Here is a 19171-nt window from a genome sequence, read left to right as displayed (position 1 = left end):
CTGGTCTCAGGGTTCAAAGGTTTAAGTACCCTAAACTTCCTGCGGTCTTCTCTTGTGGTACTGGTGCAGTGCTCGCTGCCACTGTTTGACATTCCCTTGGTACTGCTGGGGAGGGGTGACCCCCGTGCTGGGTACATTATTTTCTCAGTTGGGTGGGTAGGCTGAAGCGCTATTTACTCTTGCAATGCCTTTACCCCATGCTTTTCCTCTACGGCCCCTGGCTTTCTGAGTAACTTGATTTTGAGAAAAGGGTGCTGTGTCCCTGAATTCCTGCCCCCCACAGGTCTTTTTGCTGCCTTCTTAGGCCCCCGTGGAGGAATGGATGCTCTAACTCTTCCCCGTCGATTTCCGGCTCCTTGCTGGTCAGAGAGACACCAGCAGGAAGGCAGTCCATAAGGTCAGGATTAATATGTCCCAACCCTTTAATGCTCCTGCTGTGCACTGAGCTGGGGGCTGCCGAGCCACAGGCAAGGGGGTAGACTGAAGGGGCATCCATTCAAATTTCAAGCACTCCATTACATGCCCGGCAACCTGATTAGCCAGAACCCATCACTTCCAAATACATTAATTTAATTTTCTTTTTGGGGGAAGGATGGGATCAATAATCCCGTGGACTTTGATCTGGAAGGAGCAGGAAGAGCTCAGAGGACTGGGTGGAGACAGATGCTCCGTGTCTCCAAAAGATGACTTTCACCCTCCCCCCCATTTTTTTTTTTAAGAAAAACTATGCCAGTTAGCTTTATGCTTCTTGTCCTACTGGACGGCCATCATCCCATTGGTAATCTTATAATATGGCAGCTCTGCACTCCCCATCACCTCCTCTTTTTTTTATTCCAACCCTATTTTTTTTTAAAATATTTTATTTATTTCTTACTGTTGCTGGAGCTGCAACATAAGTGCAGAGTGCAAATTGCAGTGAAAGACAGCCATGGCGGCATCTAATTTATAGGAGACTGGAAACAGACTAGTACTGATTGTAGATTGTAATTTTGTTAAGCAATCCAAGTGTTTTTACACTTGAACGAAAGTAAAACAAATTTTTTTTCACCCAGTGATACCAGCTGTAAATACAAAAATTAAGCTTAAGCACTAAAGTTAAAAATATCACATAATGGTGTGAATTTCAAAGTGCTGTCTGAGGTTTTCCCTTTTGAAGAAACGCAAATAGGGTTGATAAGAATGTTGCATGAATAAGAATGAAAAGTATATAAATGTGGTACATTATGTATATTTTAAAAATAAAATCAAAACATGAAATAATTGAAAGTTCCTTAAAAAAAAAAAAATAGGTACCAGCTTGGGGCATATAGTGGCCTCTATCTTCCACTCTAGTTATAAAGGAAAAAAAGGAAGCAAAATCAAAAACGTTCTAGGTCATTGACCTGGCAGAAAATCACCATTGCCTTCCATGGAATAAATGCAAAAGAAACAGTTCTCTTTCAGTGGAAAGGAGGCAGTAAAATGAGAGATCATGGGATGAGGGTGAAAGAGGAAAGGCTCTCACGCAAACTGCAAACCAAAATGCTTCATAAATATGACTGCACATTAAGGAGTGACATGGGTCACTCCCCCCCTCCCCCTTTAACTGATTTTCTTCCTTCCATATCCCTTGAAGATACTTTGCTTTTATTACCTTATGAAGGCGGTAAGAACTAAAGCTGGCGCCAGCTAGAGACAGGGGGAGTGATGGGATACCTTCGCTAAGGCTGCACCATTAATGCCTTCTTACCGTTACAGCAGCCTATGTGAAAACATGCTTGGTGTCCTTCCTAGAAAGTTTCTTTAGGACACGCGTGGCACAATTTGCTTGAGCTTTAAAAAAGTCAACCACTCTGATAACCTAAACTGATCTCTGGGGTTTGATCAGAGCAGAAAAACATTAGAATGGTAAATCATTATTGCTAAAGTAGCAACCTCTGAGGCTCTTTACAGAGTAATTCATCTGTGGTTTTATCGCTGTTTTTATTCATATTCTTCACCTACAGCATTGCAATGACACACACACACAAAGTGGAAGGAAAAATGGTGTTACCTATCAGGGCATTAGGCAGGCACTGCATGGATATAAGAACAAGACTTGCCATGCTGGGTCAGTCCAAAGCTCCATCAAGCCCAATATTCTTTTTCCAACAGTGGGCAATCCATGACACGGGTACCAGGCAGGATCCCAAGGGGGGTCAATAGATTCCAAGCTGCTTATCCCAAGAATAAGCAGCGGATTTCTGCAACTCAACCTTAATAATTGTTAATGGACTTTTCCTCCAGGAACTTGTCCAAACCTCAGTATGAGCATAGGAGAAACACCTAAAGACCAGACACAGGAAAGATGTACGAAAGAAAAAAAATATAGAAGACCTGGTCACAGAAAAGGTACATAAAACTTTTATTCCAAATGGAACTGTATAAAAATAAGGCACAATGGGGTAGGCCAAAGCATTGAAAGCTAGATAGGAGACCAGAAGCAAGAGAGACGGGAAGCAGCACATTAGTCTGTAGAATATAGCTAGCATGAGTGACTGTGCTCCTTCCCTCCTGTAACAGGATGGTGGCTGGAGACGCAGGTTTCCGATGGGACTGATATACAAATGCTTGGGGAGCCCTTTTTTTTTGGATGGAAGGCACTGTGTGCATCTGGATTATGGGTCAGACGTACTAAAAAGGTTCCCCTTACTCTTTATCTACAGGGAAAATGTTTGGTATGTCTGGCTCTACACGAAGACTGGCCTGATCAGTGTCCTCTCCTGTGTTACTTAATCTCTTCAGGCATTTGACAGAGCTTTAGCAATTCTGTTCCAAAACCAGATCTTGGTGCAGACATTGGTGTAGTCGCACAATGTAATGAAGCGCAGAATGCTGGGGAACTCCTTCTTCATGGCTTTGTACTTGACCGGAATGAGACGTTTCTGACGAGCACCTGCACATAAGGTCAGAACAAGAGGTTCTTAAAGCTGCTCAAAGAGCTTCCCCCCTCTTACACATTTCACTATAATTATCCTAACATAAAATCATTAGGAAGAAGGAACACATTTTATTATTTATTAAAAATTTTATTTACTGCCTGTAAATCACGTTAGCTAAGGGGGGTACAATAAAAAACAAATGAATTAAAACAATATGCAAAATTTAACACCCCCCACATAATCTACTAATAGCAAAGTACAACTAAAAACAAAATAAAGATAAATGTAAATAATTAAAATGTACATACAAAGACAGTCAACAAAACTGGCAGCTGGAATCATGTCGAGAGGTTATCAAATGCCTGGCTTTTACTGCCTTTCTGAACTTGGCATAGTTTGCTTCTGAGCTAATATCAAATGGTAATGGTAAAGGAGTCTGATAACTAAGGGAAGAATCCCTAGTTGACTCAAGCAAACTACAAAAGGCGAAGGAAAAGATAATAAACCCTTCTGAGATGAGCGAACTGAGCACTTGTAATACTTTAGTAATTATGTGTAACATTCAAAATTGAACAGGGCCCGGGCCCGCCCCCCCAATCAGTGGCTCAGCACAGTGTTTATATTCCTAGCACAATTCGCTTGTAGAAAGAATTCAGAACTTGCTCACAGTGGAATTTCTGGATCCTAGCTGTTCAGGGAGCTATCTTCAGAGGAACTGCTCAAACCTACAGTAATTCTGATTCTGCTCACCATGCTAACATTCCTGGTAGTTTTTACAAGCTAGAATGCCTACCAATGAGAAATGACTACTTACCTGATAATTTCCTTTTCTTTAGGACAGTCAGATGAATCCAGAACAAATGGGTTTATGCTCCCCTACCTGCAGATGGAGACTGAGTAAACTGAATTCACAGTATATAACCCCCTCTAGTGACATCAGCCTGACAGTATTCTCTTTAAATGCAACTGGGTACAGGCTAGCAAAACATTTGATTAAAAACAGATAACCATTTCAATACTCAACCTATAGGCAACACTGAGCTCAGACAAGAATGTAATCACACTAGTCTAGGGACTGAGTAACACTTACCAGTAATCCCTGTAACATGTAGCCTCACAGGAAGACTATAATACAATCATTTGGCAGCCAAGGGAGGAAGCTGGATTCATCTGACTGTCCTAAAGAAAAGGAAATTATCAGGTAAGTAGTAATTTCTCATTTCTTAGCATCCAGTCAGATGAATCCAGAAGAAGTGGGATGTACCCAAGCTACTCCCTCATAGGGCGGGAGGCTGCCCGCGGTCCAGACAAAAACCGCACGTGCAAAGGCTGTGTCCTCCCGGGCCTGCACATCCAGACGATAATACCTGGAAAAGGTGCATAAGGAGGACCACATCACAACTTGGCAAATGTTGACGGGGACAACAACTTCTGCCCATGACACTGCCTGAGCCTTAGTGGAATGCGTCCTAACCTGACTAGGTTAAGGCTTCCTGGAATCCATGTATACAGCTGTGACTACCTCCTTAATTCAACGAGCTATTGTAGTCCACAAGGCTGGGTCTCACATGAAGGACAAATAGACCGTCCGACTTCCACAAGGTTCTGTAACCTTGAGATATCTGACAATGTCTCTTGACATCCAAGGGTCGCAACAAATGATACTACTCTACATCTCGCTCTGTCTAAGGACAGCAGGTAGAAACTCAGTGACCACCTTCGGTAAAAAGGAACAATACGCAGCTTTACTGCCCCGAGTCACCTGGAGAAACTGTTCCCCAGCAAAAGAGGACCTGCAGTTCAGAAACGCTATGTACAGAAAAAATTGCCACAAGAATACAGTCTTCAAGGTCAACAACAGCAAGGATAGAGTACATAGCGGTCTAGAAGTAGGGCTTGCCAAGAATCCAATTCCAAATTAAGACTCCACGAGGGCAGTGGAAACCACAAGGAAGGCCGAAGATGTTTCATGCCTCTCAGAAAATGGGCAACAGAATGAGCCAAAAAGGATTCACCATTCACCTGACCCCTAAAACAGGTGTGCGCCACTACCTGTACCTTTCAGGAATTGAGAGCCAAGCCTTTATTCAAGCCACCCTGCAAAAATTCCAAAATGAGCAGAATTTCAACCAAGGCAGGAAGAGTACCTCTAGCCTCACACCAGACCTCAAACACTCTCCAAACCCACTCATAGGCCAAGGATGTGGAGAATTTCTAACTCTTAGTAAAATGGAAATCACTGCTGCAGAATAGCCATGTTTCAGCAAGCAAGCCCTTTTCAAGGGCCAAACCATAAGACAAAATAGATTCAGATCTTCATGAAGAACTGGTCCCTGTGCACTGGAAGTTGAAGAGGCGAGTCCATCAGGAGCCTCTGCAGATCTGCACCTGGGCCAATCTGGAGCGACCAAGAGCATCACCCCCTCTGTGGTGCTTGATCCTTCAAATCAATCTGCCCAACATGGGCCATGGAGGAAAGGCATACAGCAACTTGTCTTCCGGCCACTCCTGCACTAGGGCATTGATCCTCAAGGACTTTGGATCTCTTCTGCGATCGAAGAAGCACAGAACCTTCGCACTGCACAAGGTCGCCAACAGGTCTAAGAAAAGAAGACTCCAGCAATCCCAAATCAGTTGAAATGTCTTGGCTGACAATGCCCACACTCCTGGGTCCAGATTCTCCCTGCTGAGAAAGTCTGCTCTTATGTTGTCTTTGCCTGTGATGTGCGAGGCCGAGATCATCTGGAGATGCACTTCTGCCCATTCCATAAATTGATCTATTTCCTACAACACTTGTTGGCTCTTGGTACCTCCCTGCTGATTGATATAAGCCACTGTCGTAGCACTGCCTGACATTATTTGGACCAATTGACCCTGCAGCCTGTCGCCGAACTGTATACATGCCAACCGGACTGCTCTGGCTTCCAGGTGATCGATGTTCCAGAGAGACTCCTCTGCATTCCAGCCTTCTTGCGCTGTCAGCTCCTGACAGTGAGTTCCCCAACCAATGAAACTCGCATCTGTCGTCAGTCTCAGCCAGTCCGGAGGGATGAGGGAAAACTCCCTTCCTCAGATGTTCTGCCTTCAGCCACCACTGCAGTTAGGAGGAAGCCTCAATCAGCAGGAGAAGCAGAATCGAATAGTCTTGAAACTGCAGGTTCCACCGAGAGCAGGAAGCGCTGAAGAGGACGCATATGTGCCCTCACCCATGGTACCACTTCCAGGGTTGACACCATCAAGCCAAGCACCTGCAGGTAAAACCATACAGTCGGGCGCAGAGAGGTCATCAACAGACGGAGCTGGGCTATCAGCTTCTGAAGTCGAACTGTCAGCATGCTTTGTGTCGAAATGAACCCATAAGAACATAAGACCATGCCATACTGGGTCAGACCAAGGGTCCATCAAGCCCAGCATACTGTCTCCAACAATGGACAATCTAGGCCATAAGAACCTGGCAAGTTCCCAAAAGCTAAAAAGTCTATCCCATGTTACTGTTGCTAGTAATAGCAGTGGCTATTTTCTAAGTCAACTTAATTAATAGCAGGTAATGGACTTCTCCTCCAAGAACTTATCCAATCCTTTTTTAAACCTAGCTACAGTAACTGCCCTAACTAGATCCCCTGCCAACAAATTCCAGAGTTTAACTGTGCATTGAGTGAAAAAGAACTTTCTACAATTAGTTTTAAATGTGCCACATGCTAACTTCATGGAGTGCCCCCTAGTCCTTCTATTATCTGAAAGAGTAAATAACAGATTCATATTTACCCGTTCTAGACCTCTCATGATTTTAAACACCTCTATCATATCCCCCCTCAGCCGTCTCTTCTCCAAGCTTAACAGCCCTAACCTCTTCAGCCTTTCCTCATAGGGGAGCTGTTCCATCCCTTTTATCAACTCTGAAGTATTCCAGCAACTGAGAAGGCTGAAAACCACTCTTGGCTAGGTTCACCATCCAGCCAAGTTCCTGCAGCAGGGAACTCACCTTGTGAGTCACCAGGTGGCTCTTTTCCAGTGACTTGGCTTGGAGCAGCCAGTCATCCAAATATGGGAGTACTAGGATTCAAGCCCTTCACAGTTCTGCCGCAACTACTACCATTATCTTGGAGAAGATTTTAGGAGTGGTGGATAAACCAAATGGCAGCAACTGAAACTGAAAATGGCGCCCCAGCTCTGCAAGCCAGAGAAAGCATGGATGTTCCAGTCAGATGGGAATGTTAAGGTACACTTCTGACAGATCCAGTGAGGTCAAACTCCCCCGACTGCAGAGCCAGCATCACTGAGTGCAATGTTTCAATGCGGAAATGGTTCACCTGCAGATGACAGCTGACACCTTTGAGATCCAGGATGGGACAAAAGGAGCCCTCCTTCTTTGGCACAGAGACGCAGACTTCTTTGGCACTTGAGACGCAGACACTGGGACCACAGCCCTCAGACTGAGGAACCTTGACAAATGAACTCTCCACCACCTGCTTCTTCTGCAGGGAGTAGTAGGTTGACTCTATGAATACATACATATATACAGTAACATAGTAATGATGGCAGAAAAAGACCAAAATGGTCCATTTAGTCTGCTCTGCAAGCTTCCCAAGGTAGTAACTGCCGCTCCGTGCGGATTACCCCCATGTTTCTCTTAAGGGTAGTAACTGCCGCTCCGTGCGGATTACCCCCATGTTTCTCTTAAGGGTAGTAACTGCCGTTCTGTGCCGGTTTAGCTTTTTTATTTATTCCCACCCTCTAGCCTTTTAGGGATCCACAGTATTTATCCCATGCCCCTTTGAAATCCTTCACAGATTTAGTCTTTACCACGTCCTCCAGAAGGGCATTCCAGGCATCCACCACCCTCTCAGTGAAGAAATATTTCCTGACATTGGTTCTAAGTCTTCCTCCCTGGAGTTTCAAATCGTGACCCCCTAGTTCTACTAAATTGTTTCCAATGGAAAAGGTTTGTTGATGACCATGGATCATTAAAACCTTTCAAGTATCTGAAGGTCTGTATCATATCACCCCTGCTCCTCCTCTCCTCCAGGGTATATATATTCAGGTTCCTCAACCTCTCCTCATAAGTCATTCGATGGAGACCACCCAACATTTTGTCACCCTTTTCTGAACCGCCTCCATCCTGTCTCTGTTTCCTTTGAGATACGGTCTCCAAAACTGAACACAGTACTCCAGGTGAGGCCTCACCAAGGACCTGTATAAGGGGATTATCACTTCCCTTTTCTTACTAGATATTCCTCTCTATGCAGCCCAGCATTCTTCTGGCTTTGGCTATCGCCGTGTCACACTGCTTCGTCGACTGACATCCTGAGGAACATTGAGAGATTCCATCGCATTGCTTCTAAGACCCACTGATCTGATATGATAAAAGAGAGAGGTGTTCCCCTATCTCCTGTTCCCGTCGCGGCATCCAACCAAGAAACAGAGTGGGGCCTAGCCAATGGAGGATGCTCAACTTGTCAAGCTGCCTACATCCCTCGACCCAGCGGGACGAATGTCGGAACGGCGCACCAAGCATGAAGACTGGGAGAAAGGAAGCCCTAGTTGAACCCTCCTTCACTGTCTCTGCAACAATTTTTTTTTTTTAAATATTAAAAATCCTTATCTGGCTGAGCACAGACTGTCTCCGGCTATGGGGGGAGAGAGCATTTGGCATCACCGACACGCTTGGCTTCCTGCACCCGCCGCCTTTCAGTTGCTTAAGCAGCTAAGTCCACGCCGGCTGAAAAACCAGCTACTGGACCAAAGGCACATCTCTGAGGGACCACGGGAATCACCTCAGGAATTCTCAACTCGGGGAGGGACCTTATTGTATCACTGCAGAAGAGCAGGGCGAATTATTTTTTTCTCGTTTTCTCAAACTGAAGCAATCCCCAGTGGAGAGATGCACATCCACCATCTGCTGAAGACAGAGAATACTGGCAGGCTGGATCCAAGATGGCCGCACGTATTGAGACCTGAGCGGAGGGTTTGTCTAGCTGTGCTTTTTTTTTTCCGCTGAAACAAATGCCTGCTAAGAGGAAAGGTAAAGTTCGGACTTACCCAGCCGAACTTAAGCCTTCCATGACTATTCAGACGGAAATCACCCGCTTTGTGAGTCCTGCAGTCCCTCAGAGAACAGAGGAAACTGGTGTGCAGGGCAGCGTGGAACAGCTGCCCGAGCCGGCAGAGGAGGTGTCTCTAAGCCCGGAGCAGAGGGAGCCACCAACGCAGCGCAGAGTGGAGGAGGCGAGGGGCGGAGCTCTGGAGGCTTGTGCTTCTGACCCGATTCCAGACCTTACTTCACAGAGTTCCGAAGGGATAATACCGGGATTTCAAACATCAAGCCCGGTGGAACATCGAAGTGCCGGTGGGCAGACTGAAACCAGTGAAAATCTGGGAGAAGGTACGTCCTCGGGAAACCTCATGAAAAAAGATCTAATTATTATCCCCTCGAGGCCTGCTCAAGTGACTCTAGACTCCCTATGGGAGTTTATGGCCGGCATGGCTTCAGCAATAAACACCATGAATGAAAAACTGGAACACACCAGTTCACAACACGCTCAAAAATCTATTGATGTGCAAACAAAACTAGACGGTTTAAGGGAGAAAGTCAGCGGACTGGAAGAAGAAAATAAGCAATTTCAATTATATAAAATTGCAGCAATAAAAGACAGTCAATCGCTCTCTAGACGTATGGAGTTTATTGAGAACAAATCTAGATATTTGAATCTTCGTATCATCAATTTTCCCAAAGTGGTGGAAGAAATCCCATACACCACTTTGAAGAGATTCTTTATTGAAAGTTTGGAATTGACTGAGTTAAATATGCCTTCCATTAATTCCTGCTTCTTTCTCCCCTTGTCGACGCGCCCAGGGAATCCTGAAAACGTTCCCTTTGCAGGGAACCTAACAGGATTTTTAGAGGACTCGACATTAGATGTCATAAATAGAGGGACGCTTTTGGTGTCCTTTATAACTGTTAAAGATATCCGCCTAGTAATGAAAGCATATTTTAGAAAATATCCGCTGAATTTTCATGAGGCAGCTGTAAAAATATTTCCTGACCTTGCACCAGCTACCCAAGCCAGGCGTCGGGGGTTTTTATCCCTCAGACAAGAGGCTAGGAGGCTGGGATATATCGTAAAAATACAGTTTCCTTGTAAATGCTTTCTCATGAAAGATAATGAGCGATTTGTGTTTTTCATTCCTAAACAACTACAGGAGTTTATTGAAGCCAGGAAAATTATCATCATAACCTAAATATAGATTTTGACTGTAGTTTATGTGCAACCAGCAAAGTTAGTTTTGTCAATTACCTTATATGTTCCTTAAATGGTTTCTGGATCTAAAATTATTTTCTGCTGGGAGTGAAACTAGAATTATATGAATAATGGTTAAAGAATTATATAAATCCTTTGCATACTAAGATTGTGTTTAAAAAGATATGAATATAAATTTATTGTTTTTTCTGCTTATTTGAAGTGGCAAAGGAATTTGTATTTGTTTTCTGTAATGAAAGTATTCACGGTGTTTCTAATAAGCAAATGTTTTTGTTTTGTTTATGTTTAAAATGCAATAAATAAAGAATTTAAAAAAAAACAAAAAAAAAAACAAAAAACTGGCAGGCTGTCGTCACTAGAGGGGGTTTTATACTGTGAAGTCAGTTTACTCTGTCTCCATCTGCTAGTAGGGGAGCATAAACCCACTTGTTTATTTATAAAATTGTATATACCGTCGTTTAGAGAGGTTTCATCACAACGGTTTACAGTATCCTAGATTCATCTGACTGGTCACTAAGAAACAGATTTTAAAAAAGAAAAAAAAAAAAAAAGCACCAGAACAGGGAATGACCAGCTAGACAACCAATAATATACCCACGACTGTGACTGATTTTAGTTCTCTAAAAGTTCAAATATGGCCATTATTCAACCACGATTACCGCACAGTAATGGACTACTGTAATTCCCTCCTCCTTGGCCTCCCTGCGTCTTCCACAAAACCCCTCCAGCTTCTGCAAAATGCAGCAGCCAGATCCCTCACAAACAACATAAGAACATAAGAACATAAGAAAATGCCATACTGGGTCAGACCAAGGGTCCATCAAGCCCAGCATCCTGTTTCCAACAGTGGCCAATCCAGGCCATAAGAACCTGGCAAGTACCCAAAACTAAGTCTATTCCATGTAACCATTGTTAATGGCAGTGGCTATTCTCTAAGTGAACTTAATAGCAGGTAATGGACTTCTCCTCCAAGAACTTATCCAATCCTTTTTTAAACACAGCTATACTAACTGCACAAACCAAATTCTCTGGCAACAAATTCCAGAGTTTAATTGTGCGTTGAGTAAAAAAGAACTTTCTCCGATTAGTTTTAAATGTGCCCCATGCTAACTTCATGGAGTGTCCCCTAGTCCTTCTACTATCCGAAAGAGTAAATAACCGATTCACATCTACCCGTTCTAGACCTCTCATGATTTTAAACACCTCTATCATATCCCCCCTCAGTCGTCTCTTCTCCAAGCTGAAAAGTCCTAACCTCTTTAGTCTTTCCTCATAGGGGAGTTGTTCCATTCCCCTTATCATTTTGGTAGCCCTTCTCTGTACCTTCTCCATCGCAATTATATCTTTTTTGAGATGCGGCGACCAGAATTGTACACAGTATTCAAGGTGCGGTCTCACCATGGAGCGATACAGAGGCATTATGACATTTTCCGTTTTATTCATCATTCCTTTTCTAATAATTCCCAACATTCTGTTTGCTTTTTTGACTGCTGCAGCACACTGAACCGACGATTTCAATGTGTTATCCACTATGACACCTAGATCTCTTTCTTGGGTTGTAGCACCTAATATGGAACCCAACATCGTGTAATTATAGCATGGGTTATTTTTCCCTATATGCATCACCTTGCACTTATCCACATTAAATTTCATCTGCCATTTGGATGCCCAATTTTCCAGTCTCACAAGGTCTTCCTGCAATTTATCACAATCTGCTTGTGATTTAACTACTCTGCACAATTTTGTGTCATCTGCAAATTTGATTATCTCACTCGTCGTATTTCTTTCCAGATCATTTATAAATATATTGAACAGTAAGGGTCCCAATACAGATCCCTGAGGCACTCCACTGTCCACTCCCTTCCACTGAGAAAATTGCCCATTTAATCCTACTCTCTGTTTCCTGTCTTTTAGCCAGTTTGCAATCCACGAAAGGACATCACCACCTATCCCATGACTTTTTACTTTTCCTAGAAGCCTCTCATGAGGAACTTTGTCAAACGCCTTCTGAAAATCCAAGTATACTATATCTACCGGTTCACCTTTATCCACATGTTTATTAACTCCTTCAAAAAAGTGAAGCAGATTTGTGAGGCAAGACTTGCCCTGGGTAAAGCCATGCTGACTTTGTTCCATTAAACCATGTCTTTCTATATGTTCTGTGATTTTGATGTTTAGAACACTTTCCACTATTTTTCCTGGCACTGAAGTCAGGCTAACCGGTCTGTAGTTTCCCGGATCGCCCCTGGAGCCCTTTTTAAATATTGGGGTTACATTTGCTATCCTCCAGTCTTCAGGTACAATGGATGATTTTAATGATAAGTTACAAATTTTTACTAATAGGTCTGAAATTTCATTTTTAGTTCCTTCAGAACTCTGGGGTATATACCATCCGGTCCAGGTGATTTACTACTCTTCAGTTTGTCAATCAGGCCTACCACATCTTCTAGGTTCACCGTGATTTGATTCAGTCCATCTGAATCATTACCCATGAAAACCTTCTCCATTACGGGTACCTCCCCAACATCCTCTTCAGTAAACACCGAAGCAAAGAAATCATTTAATCTTTCCGCGATGGCCTTATCTTCTCTAAGTGCCCCTTTAACCCCTCGATCATCTAACGGTCCAACTGACTCCCTCACAGGCTTTCTGCTTCGGATATATTTAAAAAAGTTTTTACTGTGAGTTTTTGCCTCTACAGCCAACTTCTTTTCAAATTCTCTCTTAGCCTGTCTTATCAATGTCTTACATTTAACTTGCCAATGTTTATGCTTTATCCTATTTTCTTCTGTTGGATCCTTCTTCCAATTTTTGAATTGAAGATCTTTTGGCTAAAATAGCTTCTTTCACCTCCCCTTTTAACCATGCCGGTAATCGTTTTGCTCCTCACACATCACCCCTATATTAAAAGAACTCCATTGGCTCCCCGTAATGTACAGGTCACAATACAAAATCCTCACTCTCCTGCACAAAACCATCAACAATAAAAAAAAAAATCAAATGGCTAAAGCACACCCTCCACCCCACTGAATACCAGAGAAACCTGCGGTCCCAAAACATAGGCCTACTCACCATCCCTCACCCAAAATTAACTCATCTCACCTCCACCAGAGAATGCACCATCTCAGTAGCGGGCCCCACCTTCTGGAACAAGCTGCCCACCCAACTAAGACTAGCACCCTCCACCCAATCATTCCAAAAAAATACCTGAAAACCTGGCTATTCGGAAAAGCCTACCAGCACACAGACTAATTCCTCCCCCCCTACCCCCTCAACACACCCACTAATCTCCCCTCCCATGCCCCCTAGCAGCTCCCTCTAACCCTTCCCCTGAACAAAGATTTCTATGCATAACGTTATTATGTCTCACAGTTACTATCTTTCTATGCTTTCAATATTAATATATACCTCAAGTTCTTTTATGCCCTCAATGTTATAAAGTTATAATGTTACAATGTAAAAATAATAAGACACCCTAGTCTTATTATTTCATTAGTTATAATGTAAACCGATATGATATATTCCAATGAATGTCAGTATATAAAAACAAATAAATAAATAGAATTTGCAAATTTGGAGGCAGGAATGCATGTTTCAGTGTGAAAGAACTCTGGTTTGGAAATGAACTTGTGTCTTATACTAATTACATGTCGCTGACAAGACTAACTTCCAAAGCTAATCTTTCATCTTTGTTGAACAGTTCAAGAAACAGCAGTCAAAGCAGCAGGTGGCCTTATAGTTAAGCAGCCATTAACCGGTATCTAGAGAGAGAGAGTACCCAAAATGAATCCTTGCTTTTTGGGCATTCAAGTCCCAGACACCATTGAAACAACTAATTTGTAAAGGACATTTTTTAAATTTCTTACCTGGGCAGAGGCTGAGAGCAAATTTGGTCTGGAAATCACATTCGTGGCTATTTAGATAATCATCTGAAACTACCACCACCATCTTTCGGCATCTGGATTAAAAAAAAAAAAAAAAAAAAAAAAAAAATAGATGTGCTTAGTTCATGCATTTAACCAAACTTCAAGCATATCTATTCACTGAAAAATCTCTCTCCTATTTTCCTGTTGGAGTTCTCCATTTCATCTCATTATTTAATCCAGACAATCAGAACTATACACATCAGACCAAGACGCTACCTAGTTACTTATTTGATAGCCTTTCCTGCACAGACTACAGCGAATAAAGCAAAGCAGTATAAAAGCCTAAGGATTTGGCTTCATAGCAAAGCAGGGTAAAAGCCTACGTATTTGGCTTCAAGGAACATCATGCTGGGCACAGAGTCTTAGTGACAAATAGGCAGAGCAGAATCCCTCACTAAATTCTGTTATTTGCACTATTTGTGCCACTGGAGAAGTTTCAGCTGTACTATAATGTCGAAGGTAACAAAAACATTGGCATCAATGTAATTAACACTGACTACTAGGGGATGCCATAAATATTCTTAAAAACATAAAATTTTATTTAACAAAAAAATGATTACAAAAGTATCTCGCATACAAACAAATCCAAGAGCATTAAACCTATATTTTAAAACACCCACATCCCAACTAGGACCCTAGTTTTGTCAACAATATGCGGTCTTCTTCAGGGGATGACCCAGCAAAGTTTCAGCTGTCACATCTTCAATTGATCCCTTCCCACAGCGACTGACCCCTCTTTTTTCAAACATGCTGTAAGCACAATGCTCCTCAAAATACTTTCACTGGACCCTACCTGCCCTACTATCAATCCATCTCCGTTCTATCTATAACCAAACTCCTTGAGTGTGCTGTTCATCTCTGCTGTCTTGACTTTCTTTCATCTCAAGCTGTTCTGGATCCACTCCAGTCTGGCTTTTTCCCTCTACGTTCCACAGAAACCGCTCTTTCCCAAGTCTCCAGCGACTGCTTTGTGGCCAAGGGCCTTTACATGGTACTCATCCTCCTTGACCTATCTGCTGCTTTTGAAACTGGCTGATTGTTGGTGCTGATTACCAACTGCTTTTTGACAGGATTTTGAGGCTCTTCTCTATCTTGGGTTTTCTTCTTACCTTTCCCAGCATCCTTTTTCCATATCCTCTGGTGGTTCTTCTTCCACTGCTATTCCATTATAGGTCATTGTGCCTCAAGGCTTTGTCCTGGGCTCTCCTCTTTTTTCTATCTACACTTCTTCCCTTTGTGCTCCGATCGTCTCCCATGGCTTTCAGTGCTGCTTTTATGCAGACTCCTCTTGGATATCTCTACACCAGAAATTTCATCAAAAATTCAATCCCACATTTCAGCCTGTTTTCTATTATCGTCGCCTGGTTGTCCCACTACCACCTTAAAAACTTAACATGGCCAAAATGGAACTTCTTGTTTTCCTCCCCAAATCAGCTATCAGTTTTCCCTTTTCCTCTCTCTATGCATGGTACGCTCATCCTCCCAGTTCCCTCAGTCATCTATCATGCCTCTCTAACCTTCTCTATGCACATCCAAAACACTGCTAAAGCGAGTTAGTTCTTCCTTTATAACATAACTAAAATCCATCTCTTCCTTTCTGAGCATGCTACTAAAATGCTCATCCATACTATTAATCACCTTCTGCTTAAACTACTGCAGCGTGGTCTTTTCAGGACTCCCACTGAAATGTCTTTCTCCACTGCAGTCTATTCAAAATTCACCTTTCTTCAACATCACTAGGACCATGTAAGTTGCTACAATGGCGCCCTGTCACATTTATAGGCGAGCAAGCTTTTCTTGCTCGCCTATAAAGGAAGAACTAACTCGCTTTAGCAGTGTTTTGGATGTGCATAGAGAAGGTTAGAGAGGCATGATAGATGACTGAGGGAACTGGGAGGATGAGCGTACCATGCATAGAGAGAGGAAGAGGGAAAACTGATAGCTGATTTGGGGAGGAAAACAAGAAGTTCCATTTTGGCCATGTTAAGCTTTTCTTGCTTGCCTATAATTATGCATTCACCCTGCAGCTCATTACCTATCTTCTCTCTCCTAATATCCTTCCTCATGAACTCCATTCATCGAGCAAGCTGCTCTTATCTGTACCCTTCTCCTCCATTGCCAATTACCAACTCCGTGCTTTTCATCTTGCTTTGTTGAATACCTGGAATAGACTTCTTAAGTTGGTACGTCATGCTCCCTGTCTAGCCATATAGAAGCCTCCTTTACAAGCGCCATTGCGCAGAGACTCTCTCTTATGTGTACCTATACAGCATTGTGTATGTTTAGTAGCACTTTAGAAATGACAACTAGTATTAATAGAAGAGGTGCCTAATACTCCCACATTCTACAACATATGGGAATGCTGTCTCCACAGTACCTATAATCAATTTAACAAACAAAGACCCAACGAAGGGATTTAACTTGGGTCATCAGCACAATAATGCAGTGTGTTAGAAGGCCATTTGGTTAGATCTAGATTAAAATATGAACACCCTAAAGTTAAAAATGTCTCCTGAGCAATAACAAACATTAATACAAGTCAGAAGTCTATAGGAGATATAAGTTTCAGGGATATCTGTCAAAGTCATTGCAAACTCAAAACATGAGGTATCTGCTGGCTTGCATTACCTTTTCTCTATAAGTTCACTTGTAATGGACCAAACACATGTTCCAGGCAGGACGTCCCGGTCAAAGACACACAACTTCAGTTTATACTCTGTCTGTTCCAACTGTCTGATCATTTCATGGACAAACTCGATGTCACTCTGGCAGTAACAAATGAAGGCATCAAAAAGCTCTGGTGTGTTTCCTACAAAAAGAAAGGGAACGATACAATAAACTTTAAAAAAAAAAAAAAAAGTTTATGCCTCTACGTCTGAACTGGAAACATCTTAATTCCACTCACATTTTTATTTCCTGTTTGTGCTTCCCTGCAAGATCCCTCTCCTTAATCCTTCTCTGGCTTTCACAAAAAAACCTTCATACATGTTTTAAAAGTTGTCCTGTTTTCTTATGCATTTAAACAAATTACCGTAGTCACTCTTATACCCTAGAGAGAAGGCTACTGCTTCCAGTGATCTTTATTTGGCAATTAAGAGCTGCACTGAGGTATTGCTAGGCCCAAATATTCCTCTCATGGATTGAGTGATCTAACTCTACAGCAATCCTAATTAGCCTCAGGAGGATCAAGCATCCTTTAACACACTTTCAGAAGGCTGTAGATAGGTTATGCTATCTAGGATGTTAGCAATGAGAACTATGGTATGCTACCTTTGGAGGTGAAAACAGAACTCTCTACTGAGGTTTAGAAGCTCATCAAGGCCTTTCTTTTTAGACATGTTTATAATCTCAGAGAGGACAGTGAAAGTTGATGACCCTCTGTCTGTAGAGCCTTTAATTAATTAGTGCCAGGCCATAGCATTATGGAGCTGTAGTGTATTAAATTATTTTTGTTTTAGTACCGCGCTTTAGATTGTTGTTTAATTATTGGTTTATGTTGCATTTTATCCCATGTAAATATGTACAATTACTGTATTTTATGACTTGTTTTAAATTTGTTTTCCGTGGAAAGGAAGGGCCAAAAAATAATGCCCCCCTCAGTCCTACATAGGACAACTAATGGAATTTTTCACACAGAAAATGTGGTAGAGTTACTAATGTTATTCTAGTCACTAGTTCAACATTCATTGCCCAGTATATACAACAAACTGCTACCATGAACTGAAAATGGTGTTCCAGCTTAACAAAGGTTATGGGCAAAACGCAACACAGTGTATTTCTAGGTTACCTAGAGGATCATCTCGGGTTGTGATTCCTGCCAGTTCCGCAGACCTCACCACACTGCTGTCTACAGCTGGGTCCTGAATAGGGGGGTAACTGCATTTTTGCTTCTCAAGGTACTTTTTGCAGTCCTCTTCTGTAATACAAGGAGAAAAGAAGTAGGTCTGATGCAAAAGATTCTGCCCACTGGTTCCTGTATAACCAAATGCATCCTTCAGAGTGGCAATAAAGAACTGTTCAAAACAATAGACACCATGCCATGAATTGCTCCTCTCCTTTGTTTTTAGTCTCACTAGGCCCCAGCCTCCTCCTCTTCCTCGCCCTATCTATTCAGGCTGCCCTTGAACATGCCTCCATTTCATCCAAGTGGGGAGGGATCTCCATTCTCCATCATACTTCCAGCACCATCTATATCTCTCCTTCATCCCTCTACTATGCTTTCTTCTATTACATGTTCAGTTGTCTCCTAGTCTCCATTTTACCTCACCCCATCTCATGTTGAGTCCCTTCTTCTCCTGTTTCCCCATGCTCCAAGTAATCCGTTTTTGCAATGTGTCTATCTTGCAGGTTTGTGCTATCAACAAGGCGGGTCTCTTCCTATAGCCATCACCTTAACTTGTTGGTAGCTGCATCAGTGCACACAGGTCAATTTGTGACACTCACACGTATCAGAAAACAAAGACCGAAATTCTCCCCTCCCGACCAAACTAATCCACTCCTCTCAAACCAAGCAAGTTTGGCAAGTATGCATTTCTTTTTGGCTAGTGCATTTGGAACTGAAATGTCATACTCCGCCTGCAATATACAAGTAAAGCGCAAAGGGAAAACATTTCAGTGGAAATTAAGCTCTACAATGGGGGTGGGCAAACGTTTGGGCCCCAGGGCCATGAGCGGGTCCTTGGAGGCACATGGCAAACATCACTTCAGGCCAGTGGATGTTACTTCCAGGCAGAAGCAAGATGATCAAGTTGCCATAGGCCATATGGAAGCCTCCTTTGGGGTCCTAGTTTGCCCACGTGGGTTCTACAACAAAAGAGCAACAATATAATGAAGAATCTTTTCAAGGGGAAAAAATGACTTATGCATGAAACAGTTACCCAATAGGAGCAGAGAAGGCAAAAACAATATAAGAAAGCATGGAACACGCCATCTTCAGCAGAGAAGTAATGTTGGTGAAATTGAGCCAGGATGAGGGTGGTGTGCCGTACGGTCTTTATGGAGTGGCAGCCTGGTGGTTAGAGCAGCAGACTGAGGAGCAGGGCATCATATCCTGCTTTTCTCACCGATGCTCCTCGTGACACTGCAC

At 42.7% G+C, this 19171-nt stretch overlaps 1 protein-coding gene across 2 annotated transcripts in view; it reads right to left on the bottom strand.

Annotated features, from left to right (window-relative positions):
- Window positions 1–2359: 2359 nt before the first annotated feature.
- MYD88 (MYD88 innate immune signal transduction adaptor) overlaps window positions 2360–19171 on the bottom strand; it is a 34783-nt gene continuing 17971 nt past the window's right edge. For both annotated transcript variants that reach the window (XM_029588378.1, XM_029588377.1), the window contains exons 3-6: window positions 17873–18001; window positions 16714–16894; window positions 14026–14117; window positions 2360–2914 (exon numbers count right to left, since the gene is read on the bottom strand). In XM_029588378.1, coding sequence (XP_029444238.1) covers window positions 2760–2914; window positions 14026–14117; window positions 16714–16894; window positions 17873–18001 — 557 coding nt within the window. In that variant the 3' untranslated portion in view covers window positions 2360–2759. The remainder of the gene's footprint in view (window positions 2915–14025; window positions 14118–16713; window positions 16895–17872; window positions 18002–19171) is intronic.

Source organism: Rhinatrema bivittatum, chromosome 2 (assembly GCF_901001135.1).
Source record: "Rhinatrema bivittatum chromosome 2, aRhiBiv1.1, whole genome shotgun sequence".
In the NCBI taxonomy this organism is placed as follows: domain Eukaryota; kingdom Metazoa; phylum Chordata; class Amphibia; order Gymnophiona; family Rhinatrematidae; genus Rhinatrema; species Rhinatrema bivittatum.
The sequence above is the reverse complement of the archived record's forward strand: the minus strand, read 5'-3'. Positions and strand labels throughout refer to the sequence as shown.